This window comes from Cibotium barometz, chromosome 47 (genome assembly GCF_041138505.1).
Source record: "Cibotium barometz isolate CiBa-2024 chromosome 47, ASM4113850v1, whole genome shotgun sequence".
Taxonomy (NCBI): Eukaryota; Viridiplantae; Streptophyta; class Polypodiopsida; order Cyatheales; family Cibotiaceae; genus Cibotium; species Cibotium barometz.
The window spans coordinates 35,082,326-35,108,478 of record NC_141092.1 but is presented as its reverse complement, the minus strand read 5'-3'; the positions used below and the strand labels follow the sequence as shown (position 1 = coordinate 35,108,478).

General features: G+C 46.9%; 1 protein-coding gene across 1 annotated transcript in view; it reads left to right on the top strand.

The window, feature by feature from the left end:
- Nucleotides 1–24,430, top strand: part of LOC147611622 (cyclin-dependent kinase G-1-like) — a 49,415-nt gene extending 24,985 nt beyond the window's left edge. The window contains exons 4-7 of the mRNA XM_086784695.1: nt 11,709–11,797; nt 11,896–12,007; nt 12,105–12,211; nt 23,791–24,430. Coding sequence (XP_086640821.1) covers nt 11,709–11,797; nt 11,896–12,007; nt 12,105–12,211; nt 23,791–23,890 — 408 coding nt within the window. The 3' untranslated portion in view covers nt 23,891–24,430. The remainder of the gene's footprint in view (nt 1–11,708; nt 11,798–11,895; nt 12,008–12,104; nt 12,212–23,790) is intronic.
- The last annotated feature ends 1,723 nt before the right edge of the window (nt 24,431–26,153 follow it).

Below are 26,153 nucleotides of genomic sequence, written 5' to 3'. Positions count from 1 at the left end.
GGGCGGGGGCGATGGTTGGCGGTGAGGTATCTGGGGTCTGCCTCTGTGCCCCTTTGCATAGCTGATCTTTGTGGCGGGGCAACTCAATTATAGAGTCCTAGGCATCATTGGTCTTGGAAATCAATGACCTGAGATAGTGGCCCAAATCCTTCACTGAAGAGACAATGAAACCTCGCTTGTATCTCATAGTACATTTGGGCATGTGAAAAGATAGTGCTCCTCTGTCTCGACTTTAGTGAACAGAATTGGCATATCTTGTTCTGTCTGGCAATGCCCTCTGTCTGCCCAGTCTCCACCCTCGGGCGATGTGATGAGACTCTGATCTGGCTTGTCGCAATCCTCATGGCATGTGACATGTGTCTATGAAGATAGCTAGGCTTTTGAATGAAGCCACCCTTTGGTCCATGTAAAACTGCATCTTTGTAGGAAGCTGCAGTGGATCCAGCCATGTAACACTGTAGTGGAATGGGGGCAGGTGATCCATCAAAACTTTGGTTTCCCATATGTAATTTTAACTAGTCACATGCGCAGAAGCTGTGTGTGTCTTCTTTCAGCCCTAAGCAGCTGAATAGGAACCCTGATGCAAATCACCAACAAAGAGAGAGAGAGAGAGAGAGAGAGAGAGAGAGAGAGCTGTATTTTCAGTATATTATACAGTACATAAAGCTGTCCATAGGGCTGTACAAATATGTGGCCCTTGGCCTTCCAAAAGAGGTAAATCTAGACCTAAAAACTCTTACTTGCCCCAAAAGGGGGTTAGATGGTCTTCTACTTTCTAGCCTAGCCTTTTTTATAGGCTCTCTACATGTCAACCAACTGTCCGACCTGCTGTCAGTTAGCAAGGACAAAAACTCTCACAAAATGCAAGATAAATCCTGACTTCATCTGCATGCCTCTGTCCATGTAACTTGGTTGAACACAATGCTAATCAATACACTTAAATACACTAAGATTTGAAGGACACTTGCTCAAATACAAGAAGTAAATTGCTGAATTGACAAGAGGCACACAATGAGCCGGAACGGCCGACCCCTCCCTTGAGTAAATTGTATTACTATTGGAGAAATTCAATACATAGTTTCACGGGCATCCATTGCCAAATCCTCCATGCCAATGCATATGAAATTCAGCATTTAGAAAACAATGGTATGTCGATGTAGATCACCAAGGAGCTGCCTTGATGCCCGGCCCGACTTCAGTGCCCATATTCTCTACCATTGGCTCTATGTTCTACCAAGCAAGGTAGCAACATCTTCAAGAGCACATAGGACAAGAGAAATACTACACAGGGCGGCTCAACAAGGAGTCCTGCCCTTCTACTGAGTAAGTAATGACAATACATTGTCCAATTACCTTACCAGTCTTCATAGAAGTTGTTGCAAGCGGAAGCCTTCGCGTTGGAAGCTTTAGAAGTGTTGATATCTTCGATTTGCCGCAATCCTTCGGGACAAAAGTCTTCAAGAGGATGAAGGGAACCTTGGGAAAGCTTCCCCTATGGTTCAACTTGAGAAAGGAAGGCTGAAATTAGGGTTTTCAGCAAAAAGACCAGAAATTACAGCAAAAATGAGAGCTGTTTTGCTGAATTTCAGTCATTGGGAGTGAGTAGGAGAGTGATTAGCACTTGGAAACACTCTTGGAAGCTTGGAAAACACCCTAGCAAGTTGGGTATGGCTATGGAGAACTTGGAAATGGAGAGAAATGGTGGAAAAATAGAGTTTTCAGTCTCCAAAAATCCTCATGAAGAGAAAACACGAATTTCTCTTAATAAGTAAGTGAATTGGGGTCCAATCAGGTGAAGGGACATGGGGAGATGCCCATTTATGAGTAAAAGGGGAGGATCAGGTCCTGGACATTGAGTCTTGTCCGCCTCGGGACTTCAGTGAGTGTGAACTTGGAAGAGGTCATAATTTATAAGTGACTTTTGGGCGCCCAAACTTTAATGAAATGGGAACGCACTCACTTATAAATATTGGCCAAGTCCTAAGGGCTATTTGAGCCTAGATCGGGAAATACTTACCACCTGTTCCCATGCCACACAACCATGTCAGCAGACAGTTTCACACGCACGGTTCACGGGCGGGCGTCCCCTTACCCGGAACTACACATAGGTCATGCAGGCATGAAAACAGCATGCAATTTCATTTGCAGGCAAGCACATAAAGATGCTATGCAATGCAGCATTGGCATGAGCAATTTCCGTTCATGAAACCATATAAGACCAGGCGTTTCCAGGCAAGTATACGCAATACCAGACCCAGTGGAAAGCCAATCCTCCAGGCGTTTCCGGGCATGTACACAAAGGCACAAGTCCCAGCGGAAAGCCAAGTCCTCCAGGCGTTTCCGGGCATGTACACAAAGGCACAAGTCCCAGCGGAAAGCCAAGTCCTCCAGATATTCCGGGCATGATAACATCAAGTCCCAGCGGAATATCATATCCAACTATACAGCATGACACGTGTCAATCACCTGCATAGGCATATTCCATAAGCCATGGACACTAATCCAATATGTACATAGTGTGAAAGCAAGAGTGAACCATTCGGGTGGCCAAATGGTGACAGTCCACCCTGCCGACTACTGTCCTGACCTCATAGGGATTCTTTTGCATGATCCTGAGCCTTCCTAATGCCCTAAACGTACTGTTTATCTGCTGCCTAATCAGGGATTAGCCTGGAAAAGAGCCATGTCCATGTGTGCACATGACACTACTGCTGAAAGTTATCGATCTTTTTAATGGAAACAAATGCTGATTTGAAGAAAAGCTAGAAATCAGTCCAAGTTGTTGGCTTATGGTGGAGATCCTTCCACCATGCAAAAACCTTGTTATGTAACATCAATCACCAAAATGGAGAGGCAAGCTGCAGGAAGTCTTTGTCAAGGTCTTGCTAGGGTGAAACACCAATAAGTTTTTTTTTTCCGAGAAAAGATCCTTTCATTAGTTATAAAAAACGCCCGTAGGGCTACAAAAGATCCTCTCCTGCTCACAAGAAAAACAGAGCAGAGAACAAAGCAAGGCAGCCAGGGAGACTCTCCCTAGGTGCTGAAAAGTACAAGTATCAGTACAAAGAACTGAGGGGCTATATCATACAATAGGAGGGGGGAAAAGCCAAACAGGTGGCCTGTAGTGCCAACGGGGGGACCCCGCGTGTAGGGTATAGAAGGGGCCGCTGCGCCAGGTGGTGTGAAAGGCCTGGCGCCGCAAGATCGCCTCATCCGAGTTGCCCCGGATGCGGTCATACTGTCCTCGCAAGGTGTGGATCATCTCCTGCCAAATCCCCCGAACAGTCTCTGTTGGTGGCTCCAGTCTCCCCTCAAAGGCCCTGAAACACCGGGCCCTCCAGGTGAACCAGATGGTGAGGCTGCTGAGGAGCTCCCATCGTAGATCCCTCTCCTGTGTCCAGCTGGCGGACGAGAAATCCGGTGAAGGAACAAGGCGAGGCTGGCCCCTAATGAATCTGATGGCCTGGCTGTCCTGCTCCGTCTCATAGCCCATAGCAGGCCCTGACGAAGTCGACTACATACCCTCTGGAGAGAGGGGGGCCAGAATACGCAGCATCCGCAGCCGAATCTGCTGCGCCTGAGGGCAGTCCCATAGGCAATGTCTCTGTGTCTCCATAGGGTGGCCGCATCGGACACAGGCCGCCGGAAGACCGCTGTAGACAAGCCAGGTGCCAACTGCTGAGCCCCTGTGGGCGACCAGCCACTGGAAAGTCGAGATCCTGCGGGCCTGTCGACTAGCCCAGAGCCGGGCCCAAAAATCCTCCAGGAACTCCTGTGAGAGTCCCTGTTGCCGCCAGTGCCCCGCTGCAGGCTGGAGAGACCATCCTCCTTGCCGTCAAAATATGCCGCCCCAACCGAACAGTATACTGAAAAAAGGTAATCTTTGTGGCCTCAAGGGATGCATAAGGATCATGCCACTCGTACTCACCAGGGTCCCACTGGAGCCGGGCCAAGGGGCGCTCTGCATATGCCCATATGCGCCAATCCGGGAGCACATCTGCAGGGTCTGGGTCAATATGCCACTTCCGAGAAGCGGCGGCCACTACACGTATCCTCTGATCCTCAGTGCAAGCTCTGACAGCAATCAGGATCTCCAACTGTGTAAAGGCTCCCATCCACCGTGGGGCCACTAGCTCGATAGGCGTGAACCACTCCTCTGTGAGTGCCTCCTGAATGTCATCCCTCATAATCATCCCCCCTCTGAAGTGACTCAGCCTCTCCACCTGGATCTCCTCTGGGAGACTGCAGAAGGCCTGCTAGTCTCCAAAGCTACGTGCTGGGCCTGCCGCCAAAGGTCCCCAGGCTAGACGAGGCCGAGAACCCAGCATATGACCCTGCTTTGTGCGAACCGCTGGGCTCCAGATGAGCGGCTGTCTGGCCCGCTCCTCAACACAAGAAGGAGGTCGCTGAGAGAGCCCCGGTCTCAGCAGCTCCCAAGCTCTCAGGATGCTCAAGGCAAATCTGTCCTCCCATCCTCTACTGAGACCTGTCCTCCTCATCTCTATGAAGATCCATCGAATCTCTGGTGCCCAAGTGCCCCTTGGTGGGGGAGCCCGAGCCTGCAGCCGTTGCAAGAGAAGCTCTTTCCAAGGCTCAGCGCCTAGAAGCAGCCCCCGAACAATAAGCTTCCCCAATAAGGCTCTACTCTGATCGACTGGATCTATAATGCCCAAGCCTCCCTGAGCCAGCGGAAGTGTAATAACTGCCCATGCAACCTTTGCCCGGGCTGGCTAACCGTCCCGCCCAGACCAAAGAAAGTTCCTGATCAGCCTCTGTACCTGGCTGATGCAAGAGCTCGAGAAGATCCAGCAAGACGTAATGTACCACATGGTCGCTAACAGCACCTGATTTGCCACAACCACCCTCCCAGCCAAGGATAGTCGAGCTGTACTCCAATACAAAAGCTTCTTCCGAATGCTCAGAAGAAGCGGGGCAATCTGCTGCTCAGGTGACAAATCTAGTCCAATCTGGCATCCCAAATACCGCATTGCTGTGCCAGGAGGAATCCATCTAAAACCGGGGTCCGGGCTCCATGCCGGAGTGGGAGCGCTACTGATCCAAAAGGCCACTCTCTTGCGCCAATTGATCAATGCTCCCGAAGCTGTACTAAAAACTTGGAGCGACTGCTCTGCCCGAAGAAGATTGGCCTCCTGGCCATGCAAAAATAAGCCCGTGTCGTCAGCAAACTCAGGTGAAACACCAATAGTTTGGGTGCTCTATTACACGATTGGTCTTTTGACTACTATAAGACCCTTGAAGAGAGATTGGGAAGGTTCTTTATCGGCAAACATTTTTGGTTTATGGTGGAGTTAGAGCAAAGCCTAGATGGACCAGATTAGAAGTGGAGCAAAGATGCATGATGTGCCTCAATGCTCCAAGTTTAGTAGGAGGGGATGTCATTGTTCAAGGATGCCCATGGACATGTCCTACGAGTGCAACCAGCTTTTGGGGAAAGATCAGAGGTAGTGTTTGGGCCGATGTCCTACAAGGCACCCAAGGGGCAGTTAGTGTCGACAATGTGGACAATCATGCTGCAGAGTTGGCCTAGTTGGCACAATCGGCCAAAACCATCCAACCCTACAGGCCAACCAGCCCTTTATGCATTATGTAAGGGCAAGTCGAGGGTCATTGTAAGGCATCATTCACAGTCTGAAGAGATGGGGCTTTTGGATCATCAGATTTGCAACGGTCATCTGAGCGTTTTGCAGCCAGAGACAGCGCAACTTGCATTGCATGTGGATATGCACACATGTGCATGACAAGCCTTAGTGTAGACATTCATGTTTTGGCAATATACACAATAGTTTATTGCTTACGTTTTCATGTTCTTCTCTATTGTTTATTTGCAGAATTTATTAGCATTAATCTCAAATTTGTGATATATTAATCATATCACGCCTTGGGAGAACTTGCATTGCATGGTAGATATGCACAGATATGCATGACAGATCTTAGTGTAGATATGAGAACTCATTGTATATATTCATGTTTTGGCAATATACAGTAGTTTAGGGCTCTATATCTCATGTCTATTGTGTGATTTCAGATCTGTGATCATCGTTAATCTGAGTCTGCTTAGCATTAATCTGAATGAACTTCCTCTTGCATGCTAGAGAGAGAAAGAAAGAAAACAGATGTTATTAAAGTCTACAAAAGACTGGAAGGTTCTATCCTATGAGTAAACTGGATGTCAAAGACCATGAAAAATCATAAAAACTAGCTGGAGAGAGAGAGAGAGAGAGAGAGAAGAGAGAGAGAGAGAGAGAGAGAGAGAGAGATTGCTAGCGCCACTTCGCCATCTGTAGACATCTTGCTGCTACAGGAGCATAAGCTGGCGCATCCCTTTGGTCACCTCCTGGGCTCTGGGTCCCGCTCTTACTGGTCGCCGTCCATTGGGGACTCCGGTCACAGTTGTGGTGTTTGCATTTCTGTTAGATCATCCTTTGTGGCTTCGGTACTTCGGCATGGTATTCTGGTACCTGGTAGGGCGATGTATGTGATTGTGAGGATTGCGGATACTCGGATTGGCTTCTTGTCGATTTATGCCCCGACTCTTGCCAGAGCTCGTTCAGCTTTCTGGAGCCTCTTAGTGGATGCATTGTGTCCTCTGCTTTCCTCGGTAGATTCATGGGTTGTTGGAGGTGACTTTAACAACATTGAGTCTACCCGCGACTACCAGGCAGAGGTCGCCCCTGTGTTGACCTCTATCGCACCTTCAGAGCAGGATGCTTGGGAGAGGTTTCTACTATGCATTCGAGCTGTTGACGCGTGGTATACGCCTTCTTTTGCCCACCTGCCTTGCTCCTTGGCCTTTTCTTGGGGTCTACGCCGTCAGCAAGGCCGATTACTGGAGAGACTGGATAGATTTTATGTTGGCGATTGGGCCTCCTTCCTGGGCGGTTCCACTTGCATCTGGCCTGGCACCTCGATGTCGGATCATAGCCCTGTCTCATTGACTATTACTTTTGAGCGGCCTCATGCAGTACGCCGGGGGTCTCGCATTCCGGACAGGCTACTCTCTGGTAACGATCTATCTGCTTCGATTGCTCAGATATGGGGAGTCGATCCCACTTCGCAGTCCACTGCAGTGCAGTACCTACATGCTGAGTTCCTTGCCACTTGTATCAGGGAGTCCAGTTTTTCTTGCCGGGAGACCACCTCCGCTTGTCGTCGTGAGGCGGCCCAGCGTGAGCGATCTTTGCTTGCCCCATTAGCATCGGTGCAGCGTCTCTTGCAGTCCCATCCAGGAGATGCACATTATGCTGGTATACATGCATAGTTGCTTGATGAGATCCGGACGATTCAAGAGAGGAGATCTGAGTTCTCTGGTCACGCGACTGCGGCTCGTTGGGTAGCGCTCGGTGACCGAATAAACAAAGACTTCTTTGCAACACATAGAGAGCGACCTTGTGGGACTACTCTACGTGCAGTTTTGGATGACCATGGGCATTTACAGACTCAACCAGATAGAGTCCTGGAGATTGCTACAGTCTATTATGCAGATCTATTCAGTGCTGATCCGTTGACAGATGACATTCAGGCGGCCAGAGCTACTGTATGGTCCCACACGCGACGCTCAGTCACTGCTGACATGGCTCGTTCCCTTTGCTCTTTGTTCAAAGTCCAGGAGTTACGTGAGGCGGTAGAGGCTCTAGACCCTGCTTCTTGCCCGGGGGATGATGGTCTCACTAGACAGTTCTTCATTACTCATTGGGACGCAGTTTCAGGGCCCTTACTGAGAAGGCTTCAGGAGATTTATGATTCTGGGACCATGCCTCAGTCTCTTTGCTCTGGGCTCATATCTCTTATACCTAAGGGGGGGGATGGCACGCTCCTGCGTCAGTGGCGCCCCATTACTCTCCTTCCTACGGTATATAAGATATTAGCTACCATGCTGGCAGTGCGAGTAAGGCCCTTTCTTCCAGACATCATTCATGGATCACAGACTGCTTTTATCCAGGACAGATGTATCCTGGATAATATCTTTTGCTACCATCAGGCGGTGGAGTGGGCTCGGTCTACTGGCACTCCCCTAGCATTGCTTTTTCTTGATTTTGAGAAAGCATACGATAGGGTGGATTGGTCCTTCCTAGAGGGTACTCTTGCTCGCATGGGGTTTCCGCAGCAGTGGATCACTGGTGTATCCGCACTTTACAGATCAGCAGCCAGTGCAGTGACTATTGGGGGTTTTGTTGGCCGATCTTTTGACATCTCTCGCTCTGTGAGACAGGGATGCCCCCTTGCAGTCTTTTTGTACTTATTTGTGGGAGAGGCACTTTCTGACTTTCTTCATGCCCGGCAGAGAGATATACAGGGAGTCACCTTGCCACTTACAGGCGAGCGAGACCTGATTGATCAGGAGTATGTTGATGATACTTTGCTTATGGTCCGTTATGCCATTGCAGTCCTTGATGTGACGCGTTCAGTTCTCGATGTTTATTGCTTGGCCAGTGGTGCTCGCATTAACTGGCACAAGTCATATGGTATGCTGGTTGGCTCAGAGGATGTTCCGACTTGGGGTGTGGCAGAGGGGTTTACATGGTTGCAGCGAGGTCAGTCTTGTCGCTATGTGGGTTTTCAGGTTGGGCTAGATATCACTCCCCAGCAGCAGTTTGCGCCGGTTTTGCAGTTGCTTCGCAAGAAGCTCTGCCACTGGTCTTCCCAGCACTTGTCTCTTGCAGGACGGGTCCTTGTGGCCAATCAGGTACTGTTGGCATCTGTTTGGTACATTGCTTCTTGCTGGATGCTTCATACGGGAGTGATGCGGCAGGTTCGCCGCCTGATTCGCAACTTCCTGTGGAGTGGCCACAATGGCACTGTTGACACTAGAGCTAGAGTCCATTGGGAGACGATTATCCGGCCCATTGCAGAGGGGGGGCCTTGGCATTATTGATCCAGAGATGCAGTGTCGTGCTTTGCTTACCAAGTTCATTGTCCGCGCCTTGTTTCCGGGCAATGAAACTTGGAAGCTACTTTTCAGATCGGTTTTGCACACAGTGACCCCGCAGTTGGGAACCCGCGATGGTCATACTTGGGCTGCGAGTATACGCTATATTTTTTCAGATTCTCCTCTGCATACAGCTCATTTGTCACCCTTCATGCGCTCCATTTTACAGATATGGATCTCCATGAGACAGGGCATGCATAGACGTCCTCCTGCCTCTCTGCCAGAGATTGAGCATCAGCCCTTGATCTGGAATCCCCATGTGTTGGATACTGAGGGTCGCCAGCTTGGCCAGAGGACACACATTGACTGGGCGTCATGGGATAGCGGCCCGGCTGCTTCGATGCATGCTTGGTCACAGACACGGCAGCTTCCGGCAGATTTTATTGGGGAGGAGTTCTCCATAGGCAGGGGTATTCTGCCTCGGATTGCAAAGATTGATGCAGCTATTCCAGAGCTTTGGGATCGTGCCATTCGGGGTTTACATGAGATGCCTGAGCACTCAGGATGGTTATGCATGTTTGGTGCTGAGGGTACACCCTCTCTTGTTTGGAGCTCCCATTGTTATTGGCCTATGCTTTTTATCCCTATGGGCATGCCAGATGCTTTCGGCCACGTCAGATTACAGTTTCATGGTTTGGGTTGCCTAGGGGAGTTGCGACAGTCCGATTGGACTCCCATGCGTGTTGTAGGCTCTTACAGGAAAAGACGGGAGGTGGACCCGTCTTTTCACATTGGTATGGCTGCCCGTTGGCGATTATGGATCTGGGAGGGACGGCCTCTTTCGCAGCTGACTTGGGACCCCGGGGAATGGGAGTGGCCTACTGTGGAGACCGGCGCTAGGCATACTTCCTTTTTCGGGTATACTGTTCGGATTGGGAGACACTGCTTGCTTCGATGACAGTTACATAGACCTACGCGTTTCGGCACTTGGCTACATGCAGGTCTCTCTCATGCTTTCCTGACACAGTACTGGGCATCTATTTGGAGGCTGAGGATTGCTCGGCGGATCACTCTCTTTTTTTGGTTGACTGCTCATGCTGGTCTTGCCGTCGGCACTTGGGGTGCCTTGATGGGCCATGATCCCATATGTATATGCTGTGATCATCAGGTTCAGGAGTCTCAGGCCCACTGCCTCTGGTCGTGTCCAGTGGCTTCCTCTGTTTGGCGAGCAGTGGCTCTACTACTCAGCAGAGCTGGTCAGCATGCAGGTTTCCTCAGTTGGGGATCTGTGTTATGGCTCCTTCCTTGGCCGGGACCACATGTGTTCATTGAGGGTGAGGGCACCGATGCTGTGCTCATGCTTACGGCGACGGGGTATCGGCGGGGGTACCTTAGTATGATTCCACCAGACGCCTTGCAGATGGAGCATTGGCATAGGGATGATGTTTTTATGGTGATTGCTGCGATTGCGATGTGGAACATTTGGAGAGCTCGTTGTCTCCATGTCCTTAGTCACACGCGGCAATTGACACGTGATACTCTAGTCCCGATTTGGCTCGATCTTATCCGTGCACTGCGCTCCATGTATGATGATTCCTGTCGGCCTTCACAGACAGCTCAGGACAGACACCAGGCCTTCATTCGACGATGGGGGCGCACGGGTCTCTTCTTCAGGATTGTTGGAGGACATGCTAGATGGGAGTACACTCCCCCACAGTGGTTCATATTGCACACATCACATCATCCACCGTGATGTAGCACTGACCGCTCACAGGCTACACGCCTCTCACTGCACAGTTTGTATGCCCCCTCAGTAGGCCACCACTGGCACTTTGGGGAATTTTTCATACTCAGTAATATAGCTCTGTGTTTCCTCAAAAAAAAAAAAAAGAGAGAGAGAGAGAGAGAGAGAGAGCGAGGGAGGGAGGGAGGGAGGGAGGAAAGAAAAAAGAAAAGATATATTAAGATATATTAACGTCTATGGAAGGCCAGATTGGCCTATGAGATAAATATGGATACAAGTCCATGTCTTGAGTATCATGGAAAGAAAAACTGAAATGAAAAGCTAATCCTAGTCTTATGCAGCTCACTATGCAATCACTGTCTAGCATGCTATAGATGTACAATCATGATAAGTGGTATACTACTAATTCCACCAGTGGAGATGGTGGGGTGTAGTACATCATACATGGGTCATGGGGCGAGGACTCTCACATCTGCTGTGCTCTGGTGTAGCCTCTCGACTCTCTCCTCCGTAGCTCTGCGGTATCGTGCCTGGATCTGGGTAGACTGGGCCTGATGGAGTAGTGGTGGTCTGCGTCTGTGTAGTCGCGGTCTCCTGGCAGCTTTGATCTCCGAGGTTCTCTGTAGTGTGAGCCCTCGTCGGGAGGTAGATGATACAGGGGGAGGGGGATGTGGCTCGCTGATAGGCGTGAAGAAGCTGGTGATCTGTGGCTGAGAGAGAGAGAGAGAGAGAGAGAGAGAGAGAGAGAGCTCTTTCACTGTCTCTTGACATATAGGTATGCTAAATGTTTTAACTCCACAACTTCCTTGTCACGCATACTAATAACACACTGTCTAGATCTATCCAAGAGTATCACACTAGTTATAGCAATTTGCTTTCAGGGTCCAACTTATCCGATTTTCACCTCATTCAGCTGTAGCTGACACTGCCTTATTATAGCTAAATCCTGATTTTGGATTTTCAACAAGGTCTTCTTGTTTGTGTTGTGCCTACTATTTGAAAACAAAAAGTGTTGTGATCCTGGTTTTGATTATCTTGTTGGATGCATTAATCCGTGTCTCTTGGCCTTTTCTGTAGATATTCAAAACTCTTGGGACTCCCAATGAAACGATTTGGCCGGATTTCTCGAAATTACCTCGTGTGAAGTGCAGTTTTGTCAAACAACCGTGAGTATGAGAAGTTATCAACAAGTCTGTGGGAGAAACATGTTGTTCGTGTACTTACATATTGACCAAAATTAATCAGCCAAAATTTGGTCCTGCAGCTTCAATAGATTGAGAGAGAAGTTTCCACCCACTGCCTTTGCAGGAAGGCCACCCTTATCAGAAAGCGGATTCAATCTATTGAACAGACTTTTATTGTATGACCCCAAAAAGGTGTGTAACTGTAAGTTTAATGCCCAAATAAAAAACTTGTTCATTTATTTTGTGATAGGTTTGCCTTGAATCCGTTAGTAACTTGTGTAATGTACAGCGTATAACGGCAGAAGAGGCTCTAAAGCATGAGTGGTTCAAGGAGGTTCCGCTTCCTAAGATTAAGGAGCTAATGCCCACTTATCCAGCTCGAAGTGAGCACGAAAGGTAAGCCAAAAGTTCTGCATGCTTTTCCCTACTTTTGAGAGAGAGAGAGAGAGAGAGAGAGAGAGAGAGAGAGAGAGATTAATATTAACGTCTACAAAAGACCCTAAGGGTCTGTGAGATCATGAATGATACAATGATACCATGGGTATACTGGGCCATGGAAAAAGTAACTCTGAGAAAAAACAACTATCACTAGTGTATTTACATGTGATATCAGCAAATGACCTTGTGTACGAGGTAAACTAGCCATGATCAATTAATGGTAATGCCCACCTCAGCCAATACCGATCTGATGGCCAAGAGAGGCCTATGTGATGGAAGCATGTCATGGCGTTCCTGGATCCGTATTTTTCGGGTGGAGGGTTGTGTTGCTCTTGGTTAGGGGCGTCTGGCCCGCAAAATAGATTGAGCTCTATCAATCAAGACCCCTTTGGGGTGCAGGGCTGGCCCACTAGTGTGGGTGGTGGGCTCTGATGTGTATGCATGTAGACTAAAGAAATCTCTAATGGCTCTCTGAGAAGTATCATGTTGGGTCTGCCTCTGGGTATGCTGTCTTAGTATTACATCCCTATGACGTCTGAGCTTAGCAAGTTCGCCACACCTGCCCATGCATGTAGTGCGCCACACCTGTCCTATGATGCATACTTTGCATATCTGATCCACCGGTGAGGTATCATAAGCTTTGCGAGACTTGACTCTAAGGTGGTGAGAGAATACCCTGAGCTGGCCAATCACGATATGTATTATGCATGGCATGTGACATATGTATATGTATGTATCTCGGGATCTCAATGAATCCATACCCCGAGAGTCTCAGGAAGTGGTTTCTATAAAAGGAGGAGGGCACCCATGTCCGATGTATGTGAAGCCCTAGTAGATCCAACCGGATAATCAGATTGATCTCTTGCTCTAAGATGATCTCTTGCTCTGAGAGGTCCAACTAAACTGAAAAGGGGCAGATGATCCATCTGGAAGCCATGTGCATCAAACTTCTCAACTACCTCAGAGTACCATGCTGCCGAGGATAGTGATGGTGATGGTGCTGATGAGGAGGAGGGCAGTCCAGCGAGCTTGACCCTCTACGAAAGACCCAAAGGGTGTGTGTGTGTGAGAGAGAGAGAGAGAGAGAGAGAGAGAGAGAGAGAGAGAGAGTTATATTAACATCTTCAAAAGACCCAATGGGTCTATGAGACCAAAATGATGTGTACACAATGTCCATGAAATCTCATCATTGATGAAATAAGAAAAAGCATCAGTAAACTAAAATTGAAAATTGAAAGCTAAGATCTCAGACTCTGAGATTATACAAGATGAAAAATCTAGATTCTGCTATGCTAGGTATAGGGTACACAATGAAAATAGTCAATCAACCTTGTATGTTAGGCAAGGGCCCATCTAGGATGTCCATCATGGGTGATACAAGAAGGCTAGAGATGTTGATAGTCTGCTATGAGGATGAGGTTATTGATGGCAAGTCAGGATCTTTTGAATCCGAGGATGATGAGCTGGGGGTGGTCGGGGTCCAACGGGACGAGGGCATCTAGCCCTCTGGAATGTGTGTGCCTGATTTGACTCCCATGGGCGTGTTGTGAGGAGGCACTGTGGTATAGGCTCCTGTATCCACTGTGATGGGCTTTGGTGCCTCCCTATACTAAAGTCCCAAGGGGTCTGAGACCAAAAAGTGTTTCATACATTCCAATGTTCCATGTGTAAACTGATGGTCATGAACATGGAGACTAAAGGTACCGAAAGAAAGATAGACTTGTGTACTACATGGGTCCTGCATGTACAATGAAAAGGTATGTACGACCAATAGTGCTCATCCTGTGGAGCTGATGGGAAGAGGGCTTGGATCTTGGAGGATGGGGATGCCTTGATCTCTAAAGGGATTGCACCTGACCCCGGGTAACTCCACGTGTGCGAGGCGTTATAGTAGGTCTTGGGATTGGAGAGGTACTCTCTTGGCAGGCACAGGTGTCCCACCATGGTTTCTCAACCCCCTCGGTTATAGTACAATGGTGGAAGATCATAGACTGACAGGGTCACATACTTGTAGAACTCTCTCTAGTGGTGATCAAAAGGGTCCTCTGTCCTGTCGGGGGCGTATGTGACCGATCATCATACTTAATAAGGGTTTTGATAAGAGGTTTCCTTTGTGAGGCAACCAGCGTAACCGCGAAACGTTTCAGCCCTGAAACGTTTCACCTCGAAATGGGGCAAGAAACACTGAAACATTTCACCCCTCGACAAGTGGCTATACCAAAATGGCTACACACACACACACACCCAACATACATACATACACATAAATATATGCATACACATAAATACACACAGATATATACATACATACATATAAATATAAATATATATACATATGTATGTATTTACGTATATACGTACGTGTGTATGTACGTATGTATGTAATAGTCTCTGTGCGTGCGCGAGAGAGGGAAAGAGAGAGACTTGAAACTGAGAACAAGAAACGATGTTTCAGAAATGGTGTTTCAAGGTTTCACGAAACGCGAAACACGTTTAAGCGTTTCAAGGTTTGAGCCGAGCTCAAGCGCGTTTCATGGTGACCATGGAGGCAACTAGTCGTCTTGATGTTGTATTTAGGGTTGTGGTTGCTCTAGATGTGTTTTGGTGAAGTACCATTGTGGGGGCTAGAGGTGACCTTGATAAATATTATCTAGGTCATGGTGAAAGTGGATTATTTTGTAGGTGGAAATGGGTCTGTGAGGGGGTTGTTTGGAAAAGAGCATGAGATCATGAAAGGCAAGTAAGCGTGATGTGAATTCATGGGTTTTGTTTTTTTGTTTTTGGGGGGGAGAGAGAGAGAGAGAACATAGAAATCAATGATGTGTCGGGTTAAGGCTGGGGAGTGTTGAAGGTATTAGGGTTAGAGAGCTGCATAGGATTATATGGAGGCTACAAGGGATCGGTCGGATCCATGCTGTGCGTGTGCAGAGAGAGAGAGAGAGAGAGAGAGAGAGAGAGAGAGTCTTTTATAGGCTTATAGCCTTATCTTTTGACACATGACACACACTAGGGCAATGACACATGGCTAGGCCTATTACATCACTCCTTATCACATTCACACATAATATCTAGCTATAAGTGGCTGTTCACACATAATATCTAGCTATAAGTGGCTGTTCACACACATAAACACACTAACACATACTAAGAGCTGGTTCACACACAGGAAGCTCTGAATACCCAACAAACCTCCCTTCGGAGTGAAGGTGGTGAGACCCAACACACACAGAAAGTAGCTACCTCTTCGAACACCCTCACATGCTGCAAGGGAGAGATCTAGCCATGCGCACCTCCCTTGCCATTCTAATCCTCAGATTAGCAAGTGATTACCATCAGCATGAATAGTAGAACCATCAGTATTAGCATCAGAAGCATCTTCATCAGCATCATCTTCAGCAGCATCACATCAGCATGAACGTCAAGCATCACGATCATGGGAAGGTAGGAGTACCTGTTGGCAGCTTACACAGTGATGTCAGCAGCCTTCTGGTGCTCCTGTTGGCAGCCGGATGATACCCCAAAGGTGGCCAGGGCAAGGTGGGAACACATCATATAAAAGTGCAGCATTTATCTAATATTTTGTCCAGCATACTGGCCGTCAGCAGGGCAGCTGGCTGACTAGCAGCTTTCTCACATATATAAGCAACTCAGCATTTCAGCAAGTCATAGGTCATTTAGTTGAGCAATCATTCATTCCTAGCATCAAGTAGATTCATGTAGAAGGGGCCTTTGTCACCCCTATGAGGCTGACCATAGCCCTACATCATGTGTCACCATTTGGCCACCCAATTGGTCCACCCGTGCTTTCTCATCATGTATGTACATTGGACCGGTGTCCATGGCAGTTGTATATGCCAGGGATTGATGCCACTCATGTGATACTGTGGACTTCGCTTTCCGTTGGGACTTGTGCCTCTGTGTACATGCCCGTTAATGCCTGGTGGATTGGTGTTCCATTGGGTCTGGTACTTCGTGTACTTGCCTGGAGCACGTCTATTTTGGTATAGTCTCATGAACGGGGATTGTCCATACCAATGCTGCATTGCATAGCATCTTTATGTGCTTGCTTGCAATTGAAATTGCATGCTATTTTCATGTTTGCTTGACCAATGTGTAGTTCCGGGTAAGGGCGCCCGCGAACCGTGCGTGTGAAACTGTCTGCTGACATGGTTATGTGGCATGTGACAGGTGGTAAGTATTGGTCATAAACCTAGCCTTAGGAGTTAGCACTAATTTATAAGTGAGTGTGTACACACTTCATTGAGTTTTGGGCGACCAAAACTCACTTATAAATTATGACCAGCCCGGTGTTCACACACACTGATGTCCCGAGGTGGACAAAGCCCAATGTCCACCGCCCAGACCTTATCCCCTTTGTATACAAAGGAAGTAACCAGCCATGTGTCCACTCTAGCTTGCTCCTCAAAGCACCTACCTGCCACCTACACTGGACAACTCACCACCTCACTCCTCCTCCTCTCTCTAGAGATTGGCGCCTCCTTCATGAGGGCTGTTGGGCTGCATTTTCTGCACTTTCTCCTTCCCAACTCCATTTCCAAGCTTGCAAAGGTGTTTCTCAAGCTTCCAAGAGTGTTTTCGGATGCTAATCACTCTCCTACACACTCCCAATGACTGAAATTCAGCAAAATAGCTCTCTTTATTGCTGTAATTTCTGGTCTTTTTGTTGAAAACCCTAATTTCAGCCCTCTTTTCTCAAGTTGAACCATAGGGGAAGCTTTCCCAAGGTTGCCTTCATCCTCTTGAAGACTTTTGTCATGAAGAAATGCGAAAAATCGAAGATCTCATCACTCCAAGGACTTCCATCGTGAAGACTTCCGTTGTCATCGACTCTACTTGCAATTGGTAAGCTTTTATGCTTAAATATGGAAGCAAGTAGCAGGAAAGATTAACATACAAGCATAAAGTTATCCTTTTGTACCATAGTAATACAAGAAAAACCTGACACTAAATACTCTCTTCTTCTCTCTCCTTTGTCTTAGTCTTGTATTAATTAGCATCAATGTTCTTAATTAGGCTTAGGATTGCTGATTAGTACAACAAGGTTTTCGCGCATGCAACAGATTGAAGCAACAAGGCCAACTCTTCATCACCCCCGTAGCTCTTAACAAGGATAAAGGATAACATGGAGCCTTTTATAAGTGAAGGTAAAACACACAAACATTTACAAATCTTTTTCGGGGGACAACCCGGGCAGTGAACCCTAACACACAAGAAAACTAAAATGCCCAATATTATTTCAGCATTTATCCATTGTAGCAAGTTGTGTAGCATATTATACTACAGTCGGCTAGTTCCACAGCCAGCCGACCAGCACTTGCTCATATAAATAGCCTCTCTTTGCATCACTCATTCCATCATCATCATTGTCGGAGCCAAGCGATTTGGGACCATCATCGTTTGGAGCACATAGGCATTCATCAACAAAAAGCTTCATCCTCAGCATTCAGCCAAGGAAGGTCCTTAGTACCTTGTGTTTTCAGCACACAAACAGAATTCAGCACTCATACACATCATCATTTTGCTACAGCCACATCGGTGAAGGTAAAACGCGTCATATTCATTCATTCATAGTGCATATCACAGCCTAGAACAGTCCCAAACAGCCCCTTCTCTCAGCCTCAGATTTGCAGCCCTACCCCACATTCCATTGGAAGAGTGCATAGGCATTGAGATCAGTCATCATTGGTGCTTCTACAGCCGTGTACAGTTCAGCCCAACTCTTGGTCTTTCAAAGGTCTTGTGTTTGGCTTATCTACTGTCCCAAGTTAGTCATACATTCATTCTCTTCCAAGATAATAAAGCAAATACCGCCCGTCAGTGGGTAATTTGGGACCCAATAAGGTGGAGAACAAACGTCATCATTGGTGCTTCTACAGTCGTGTACAATTCAGCCCGACTCTTGGTCTTTCAAAGGTCTTGTGTTTGGCTTATCTACAGTCCCAAGTTAGTCATACATTCATTCTCTTCCAAGATAATAAAGCAAATACCGCCCTTCAGTGGGTAATTTGGGACCCAATAGGGTGGAGAACAAACTACACCGGCACATCATGGCCCTCGAAGCATGGGTCACGGGCCTTGAACAAGAGAACAGAGCACTCAAGGAGGAGGTGAGTGCATTGAAAGTGGAATAGCCAATGCTACATATCCCCGTGTCAATCTAGCTCTGGCTGCTGAACCCATGGTGAAGCACGTGGCTGCTGCAGAGAAGGTAACCCCTAGGTACACGTATGATGTCACCACCTCCACCTGGCGTCCTGCGAGAGTGAATGTCAGCTGACTCCTGCCCTGTCCCGATGTATGAAAGACCATAACCTTGGTTTTCCCAAGGTTCACAGTAAGACCCCTCTGTGTGCAGAAATCATCGAGTGCATGTAGATGCTGCTGTAGACCTCCTGGAGACTCAGACACTAATACAATATCATCAGCATAAAGCATAATATGTACTGAGGTACCTGCTAGATCAACTCCATCTCCGCCATCCCGTGTAATGAAGTCAGCCACCTCATCAATGTATAACCCAAATAGCGTGGGGGAAAGTGGGCATCCTTGCTTCACACCAATGGTGCTAGCACTAGTCTCGGACATACCTCCTGGGCATCTGACTCGTCCAAAAACTTGCTCATATAATGCATAGATCCCCCATATCATATCTGCTGGTATGCCAAGAGACTGCAGGCGCTGAAAGAGCCTCTCTCGAGGTACTGTGTCAAATGCCTTGCGGAAATCCACAAAGCAGCAATAGAGCTTTCTCTTCCTCACTCTGGCCTGATCAATCATACATCTCAAAGTGAATACATGGTCAGTGGTAGAGAAAGCTCTCCTGAAGCCTGCCTGCCCTGATGAGCGTAAACCTGCTCGCTCAGCATATAAGCTAAGCTCTTGCTCCAACACTGCACCATAGAGTTTGGCCAACACGTGGCCAACCATAACCGTCCTGTAGTTGCTCGGATCAAGCATATCCCCTGTTTTGTGGATCAGCCACCAGGCACATTTTCAGGAGCCCCGGACGAAAGGGTGGCTATTTGACACATTAGTCACACCGGCACTGATGTATGGAGCAGCAGTATGGGCGCCAAGACTTGCTACCCATTGGTGGACACAGATAGAGAGACCACAGGCCCTCATGATGGTACGCATGATACGCAGCAAACCGTCAGTACCTCATGACATTATCCGAGCTGAGTTTGCTGCGCCTCCTATGATGGTAGAGGCCATATTCCAGACTATATGCCTGCTAGACAGATTCAGAGAGATGCCACAAGACAGATTGTCATACAGAGCTTTTGAGGCATCTAGACAGCTGGTTGAGGCAGGAGACAGAGGATCATGGTATGCACAGGTCACACATTGGTTCTCACAGCATGGCCTAGACATGGATCATCTACCGCCATTCCAGTATGATAGGGATGCACCACATATCCGTCTCTCTCGTAGTGAGAGGAACAGAGTATTGAGACAGGACCTATGGCAGCTCTATACACGAGAGACATGGATATCACCTACACAGCCTCTTCCACCGAAGATGCTATACTACAGAGATCACTTCATGAGTATCACTGAGGATGGATTTATAGAGAGGCCTAGATACATGGAGGGCTTTTTACCACACGGCCCCCGAGTAGCTATTGGTCAGCTTAGAGTCTCATCACATCGATTGGAGATCGAGACTGGCAGAGCAGCACGGATCCCCCGAGAGGAGAGGGTATGCAGATTGTGCAGAGAGGAGGTGGAGAGTGAGGAGCATTATGTATGCAGATGCAGAGCATATACAGCCATCAGAGAGAGAGATCCCATTTTATTCAGAGAGCCACATTCCCTACGCCATATCTTTGAGGCAGCAGACCAGCGCATACTGGGGAGATTCATTCTAGACATACAGCGTCACAGAGAGACATCATTACAGGCTCAGACAGCTCCAGAGGGGGGACGACAGACACAGATTACTACATTTTTTCAGAGATCCACCCCACTCCCAGCCCCTACACAGCAGGGAATTACTCTCCAGAGAGCAGAGACACTCAGAGCCCGCAAGAGACAGAGGACACCTAACACCATATTAGATAATTTGGGAAAAATCCCATTCCCATTTGAAAAATGGGAGCATGGTGAACTTGTCCAAAAGTTTATCAAAACCCCCTCATGTGACATATCATCGGAAAGATCTTGAAGAGTAGAATCTAAATCTATGATCTCCGACAAATTTGGAGTTAGTATGTTTAAGATATGTCCAAAACTATATGGAGTAATTGATTCCCAAAATGTGAGATTTTTTCCAAATTACCTAATATTGACTTACCTGGCTTTCGGACACCACGCCTATACCAGAGAGAGATGACAGAGATCAGAGCTCAGTTTCACAGAGAGGGTGCGGAGCGACTGGCTCGCTTCAGAGCAGACCCAGGCATGTTCTTCAGGGAGCTGTGGACACCCCCTTCATTGATGTATACCATTCTATATCCCCAGTATGGTACAACATGGAGCTAGCTAGGTTGCATATCATGATTGTATACTCCATGCATATAGCTTTGCATTCTCCTAGTAGTAGAGCTCCATCACCTCACACCCAGATTTAGTTTTTTTAGTGCAGTACTTTTTCATTTTGTTGGGATCTCTCTCTCTCTCTCTCTCTCTCTCTCTCTCTCTCTCATCTCTTAAAGTGTCAAGTGATAAAGTGGATTGCCAAAGACTCACGAAACTCAGGATAAAGAAGGTGGTGTGAGACTTTGTGTGACAAGATTCTACATCTACGCATAATTCCGTTGCATGTTACATTGGAACCAGATTCAACTTGTCCACACACACCACATCCTAGCGTGAGAGCATCCTTGGATGGTCATACTTTGCTCCGGCACGACTGCCGACTTCAGTAACATGTCTACAGAGGAGCGTACACATCAGCAGGAAGACATCTCCCCCGAAGGAGACCATACTCTTCCTCCTACTACAAATACCATAGTTCTACTCTGAGCATAGAACCAGCTTCTCATGGAGAACCAACAAACAGCAAAACCCACTCCTCTAGTTACCCCCGTCTTCGTCACCCTCTTCTTTCAGATGGAACAACAAAGACGAGAGGACGAAGCCAGACGGCGGGAAGAAAAAAGTCGACAGACGGTATGATGAGGAAGCCCAACGTAGGCTTGAAGAAGACCGGCATCAGGTTGAACTCGCCGCTCGGGAGCACCAAAGAGAGCTCGATTGAGAGCACATGTTACTCGAACACCAACGGAAAAAGGAGGCCTTGGATCTGAAATATCAGCACCTTTTTTCAATTTCCCTAGGGCCCAAGCATCCGCGACATCAACAACCGTTTTCAAACTCAATCGAATTTTAGTTAGTATGATGATTAGTGTGATCATTGAGCTGTCAAATCAATTTATTCATCAGTTTAATGCTCCTTTCCATTGGCAAAGCTAACAAATCCTCAAGACAAAGTCCACGTAGCGGGTCTCCACCTCAAGACTAGGCAGTCACTTAGTGGCAACATTGGTCTAGTATCCATACAGGCCACATCATAGGTGTCATAACTTTTCGCTGGGATACCTTTGTCCATGATCTAAAGACCAGACTTCTCCCTCCCCAGTATTTGATCGACCTGGTAGATGAGTTCTATGGACTCAGACAGAACGGGTCACCCGTGCTTTAATTTTCTGGTAAGGTTATAACTTTAGCACAACAATTAGGATTATTTGAGCAGGCCAAGATGGATCAATTCATTCGTGGATTAGATCCTAACATCTGGTTCACAGTTCGTAACTTTGAACCCAGCACATATGATCGGGCTTTGACTGTAGCTCAAAATGAAGAAATGAAGATGAACGGAGGCAAGCCTAAGCAACCGTAGTCTAGTACCAAACTCCAACAGTAGCAATCTGCTTCGTAGACGGGGAAAGGTAAGGTGTCTTCTAAACATGCTACGAAGGATGACAGTTCTAGCTCTAGTTCAGGGTGCAAGAAGGATAAGGAATCCAAACCTAAGAAAACCCCTGAGGAAAAGGCTAAAGTAGGCATCACTGGAGGCTATCTTCCTCCAGAGGAGCAAAGGAAATACCAGTCGGAGAACATATGTTTTTTTTGTCATACCATTGGGCATGGTAAGAAGAATTGCCAGAAATAGCAAACGGAGCAAGCCTCTAAACTACCTTCTTTCACAGTTGCCACAACATCTCCTGCTCCTCTAGCCCCGTCTACTACTACCAACGCAGTTCAACCGAGGCACAAGATCTCTGATGCCGAGCACACCACGGGGATGACCCACAAGAATCTCTCATTGGGCTAGTACCCGATCCAATATTCCAAATCCAGATCTAAGTCTAAGTTTAAGTCCAAGTCCAAGTCCAAGTCCAAGTCCAAATCCAAGTCCAAATCCAAACCAAAGTTCCAAGTTCCAAGTTCCAAGTCCAAGAAAACTCAATATCCAATTTGTAGAAAATCCTCAAGAAAGCAAACACCAAGTTGGCGATGGAACCCTTAACCTGGATTGCGGATCTATGAATCTAGAGTCAAATCTATTGCCGAAAAGCTGAAGTGTACACGTGGCAACGCTTGCAGTTGAGGGCAGCGTTGGTGGCGCTGCTCGGTAGAGATTGAGGGCAACGTAGAGGGTAGCAAGGAGCAGCATAGGTGACGGCGGCGGCACAGGGCGGCGGCCTTGGCAGAAGATGGAGGTGCAGTCTAGGCCCGGTGGATAGAGAGGGTGGTGAGGTTGAGGATGATGATAAAGATGTTGATGATGATCTCCTTGCACTCTACACACTTGATGCCAAAAGAGAGGCTCAAGGTTCTTTTTATACTAGCGGAGAGCCCTGCTTTTTGCCAAAAAGAACTCTAGCCAAGCTTTTTGCTTTGCTTTTTGTCTTTTTGCTTTTATATTTTAATAATAATAAAATATTACTCATCTTTTGCCAAATTTGTTGAATTATTGCTTTTCTAGCTTCAAGGCCTTGCTTTTTGGCCTTGGAGCTACTTTTTGGAAAAACGGCTTTTAGCTTTTTGATCTGGCTCAGTCTTCGCTTTCAGATGGTGCCCTTGGCTCGCGACGGTCAACTCAATTTGACTTTTTGTCCAAAACTAGTGCTTTTTCTTGAGCCAACTTCATGATCAACCTGTCCATGTGTCCCTTGAGAAAGAAAGAAAAAACAGTCATATTAAGGTCTACAAAAGACCAGAGGGTTTATGAGACCGAAGGTGTTACTGTTTACAATACATCCATGAAGTCAGAAAAAATAAAACAATGTAGCTAAAGAAATAAAACAGTCATGTGAATGACCATGAGAGAGAGAGAGAGAGAGAGAGAGAGAGAGAGAGAGAGAGAGAGAAAGATTCTAAACGAATGTACTTTTGAAAATTCTCTAATATGCTTTGGCTTTGCTAAGCTAAAATTCCAATACATCACTTGGGTTTTGTTTTACAAAATAGGCTTAAAAAAGTATTGACATGGGTTTAATTTGCACATGTTGATTCTGATAAAATTCTCTGATTTACCTCATCTGTGGTATTAACTGAATATTGATTAGGAGGTTGCGGAGGCTCATGAAAAGTCCCGACCCACTTGCTGAACAGAGGAAGCGGGAGCTGCGTCAGGCGGAACTAGGTGCAGGGGGGTTGTTTGGTTGAACTGGTCAATGCTAAGGGCCTTAACGGATTGACTCCCAGCTGGTGGAAAAGGGGGAGGGGGGGAGGGGGGCGGGATCTAAGCCCTTGCCCTCGGTTGGATGGTGGAGCGGGGGATGTTCTGTAAAGGCTCTATAAATGAACACATCTTTGGTGGTGGTCCTGTACCAGTGATCGTTTTCAGTGAAAGCTTGAAGCAAGGAGGCTAATGCAAATGGTTTTGCAGTCATATCCTTCCCACATTGCATGGCCCATTTTGATCAGGAGAGCTTTATCTTGAAGCTCAGGCTTTGAAACAGCCCTTTTGATTCACATCGAATGACATTTCTTGGTTTTGAGTGTGTACTTTTAAGAAACATATACCATGCAAAAACATATTTCTATGTCAATTACTTGAAGCTTGCGTCCTTGCCTGCCCGGGTTGATCCCTCCTCTCATCTGCAAAATCACATAGCCAGTGGTGTTTTAAGGCAATGACCATCTTGCAGGCAAGGACATGTTATGAAGCTCCAAAGTAGCTAATACGAGTGTTTTTTTCATTCATTTCATTGTTCTTGTCTCTTCGATGGATTCTTTTATGCAGAGGCATTGTTTTTTTGCCTGGGGTTTTCAATTTACCTGATGGGGAAAATATGTGCCTTGGATAAATAGGGTCCCTGCCTACCACCCTCAGGCAAATAAAAATGCATCTAGGTTGGGGACCTGCCCAACTTAATTCCATTGTGTTGTGGACTGTGCATACTGATTACATTCCTGTTTATTCCTGCATCTGATGTTTAAGACTTGTCTTAAGTTGTTTCGATTCAAGGAAAATACGAGCAAAATATTGTGATTTTTTTTGAGGCACTACCTACATTGTAGATATGCCTGCATGCCGCAAAAGCTTACCTAGCTAATGGGACAATGTCTGGCACTACCTACATTGTAGATATGCCTGCATGCCGTGAAAGCTTACCTAGCTAATGGGACAATGTCTGACACACATTCATTGTCTTTTGAAGCGAGAACCAACACATTAATTTTCAATTTCAATATTAATAGTAGTTGCAAATGTGTAGATCTGCAAACATTGCATGAGTCCCAAGCCAAGTTGGCAGAGAGAATGTGCAGGGTTGCAATTGAGAAAAATGGGGTCGCATCAAAGCTAATTATGCGCTTATTGCTATGGAATCGATTGTTGAAAGAGTTGGAGCCACAAAATGCCCCTAGTGCCTTGTATGGCTACAGGTCCACGCTGATATGGTACTTCATCTCTTTTGTCATCTAATAGTCTACTGGTTCGTCTGGACGCTTTAATTTGATAATCGACAAGGTCAGCTGAATTCATGGTCTGGCATGGATAGACAGAGCTTGATAGTGGAACACCTCATTATGGGCATCTGCCTGGGTGTGACCCATCTGTAAACACTAGAAGGGTTGTGCTTGCTTGTTGATATGAGCCCATCACAACCATGGGCTTGTAATTATTAGGTGCTCAAATCCTTACCTCGTAGATACTTGCCCAGTAACAAAGGGATTAAGGCTTGTTGACCTTGTGCCGTCATCACTACAATTGGTTTGTTTTTGTCCATGGTTGTGGTATTAGAGTGTACATAAAATATCAAAAGAAAATGCACAATTATAACCATGGCATGAGATGGGGACAATTACAATCTAATTATCATTTTAAAGCTTGAGAGACGTGGAATCTAATTGTGTTGGAGTTTCATGATGAAGCCAGTCTAGCCACAAATATGCCATCAAACCATCTGTGCACATGGCCAGCTTTGGGCTTGCATTACTCATTAATCAAGGACAGCAAAGGAACAATTCATTTTTGGAGAGGAAGAAAAATTCCATGCGTTGTGTATATATTGTTGCTAGGTCCATGCACATGTTGGATGTGCAAAGGAACGAATCACTCTTCCTATCTAAAATTTGAATTTCTAAGTCTTGTGATCTCTCTCTCTGTCTCTGTCTCTCTCTCTCTCTCGCTTTGTGCTTCTGCGGTGAAGGGACTTGGTAATCACTTACCTCTACAAGAGAGAGGGGGTTAATCTGTGCTTCAACATGGTACCAGAGCTTCTTTCCTGGGCGTTATGCTTCTGCGCTTAAGGGACTTGGTAATCACTTACCTCTACGCCTAGGTCACACCTCGTTGGGAGATTTGTTCTTCTGTGGGAGGTTCTTGGGCATTTCTTGCAACTCCTCTCGTTGATGGAGCTTATCCAAGATGCTATGGTGAGAAGTTGCCTATTGGGCGAAAGCATTAACTGACTCATCGTGC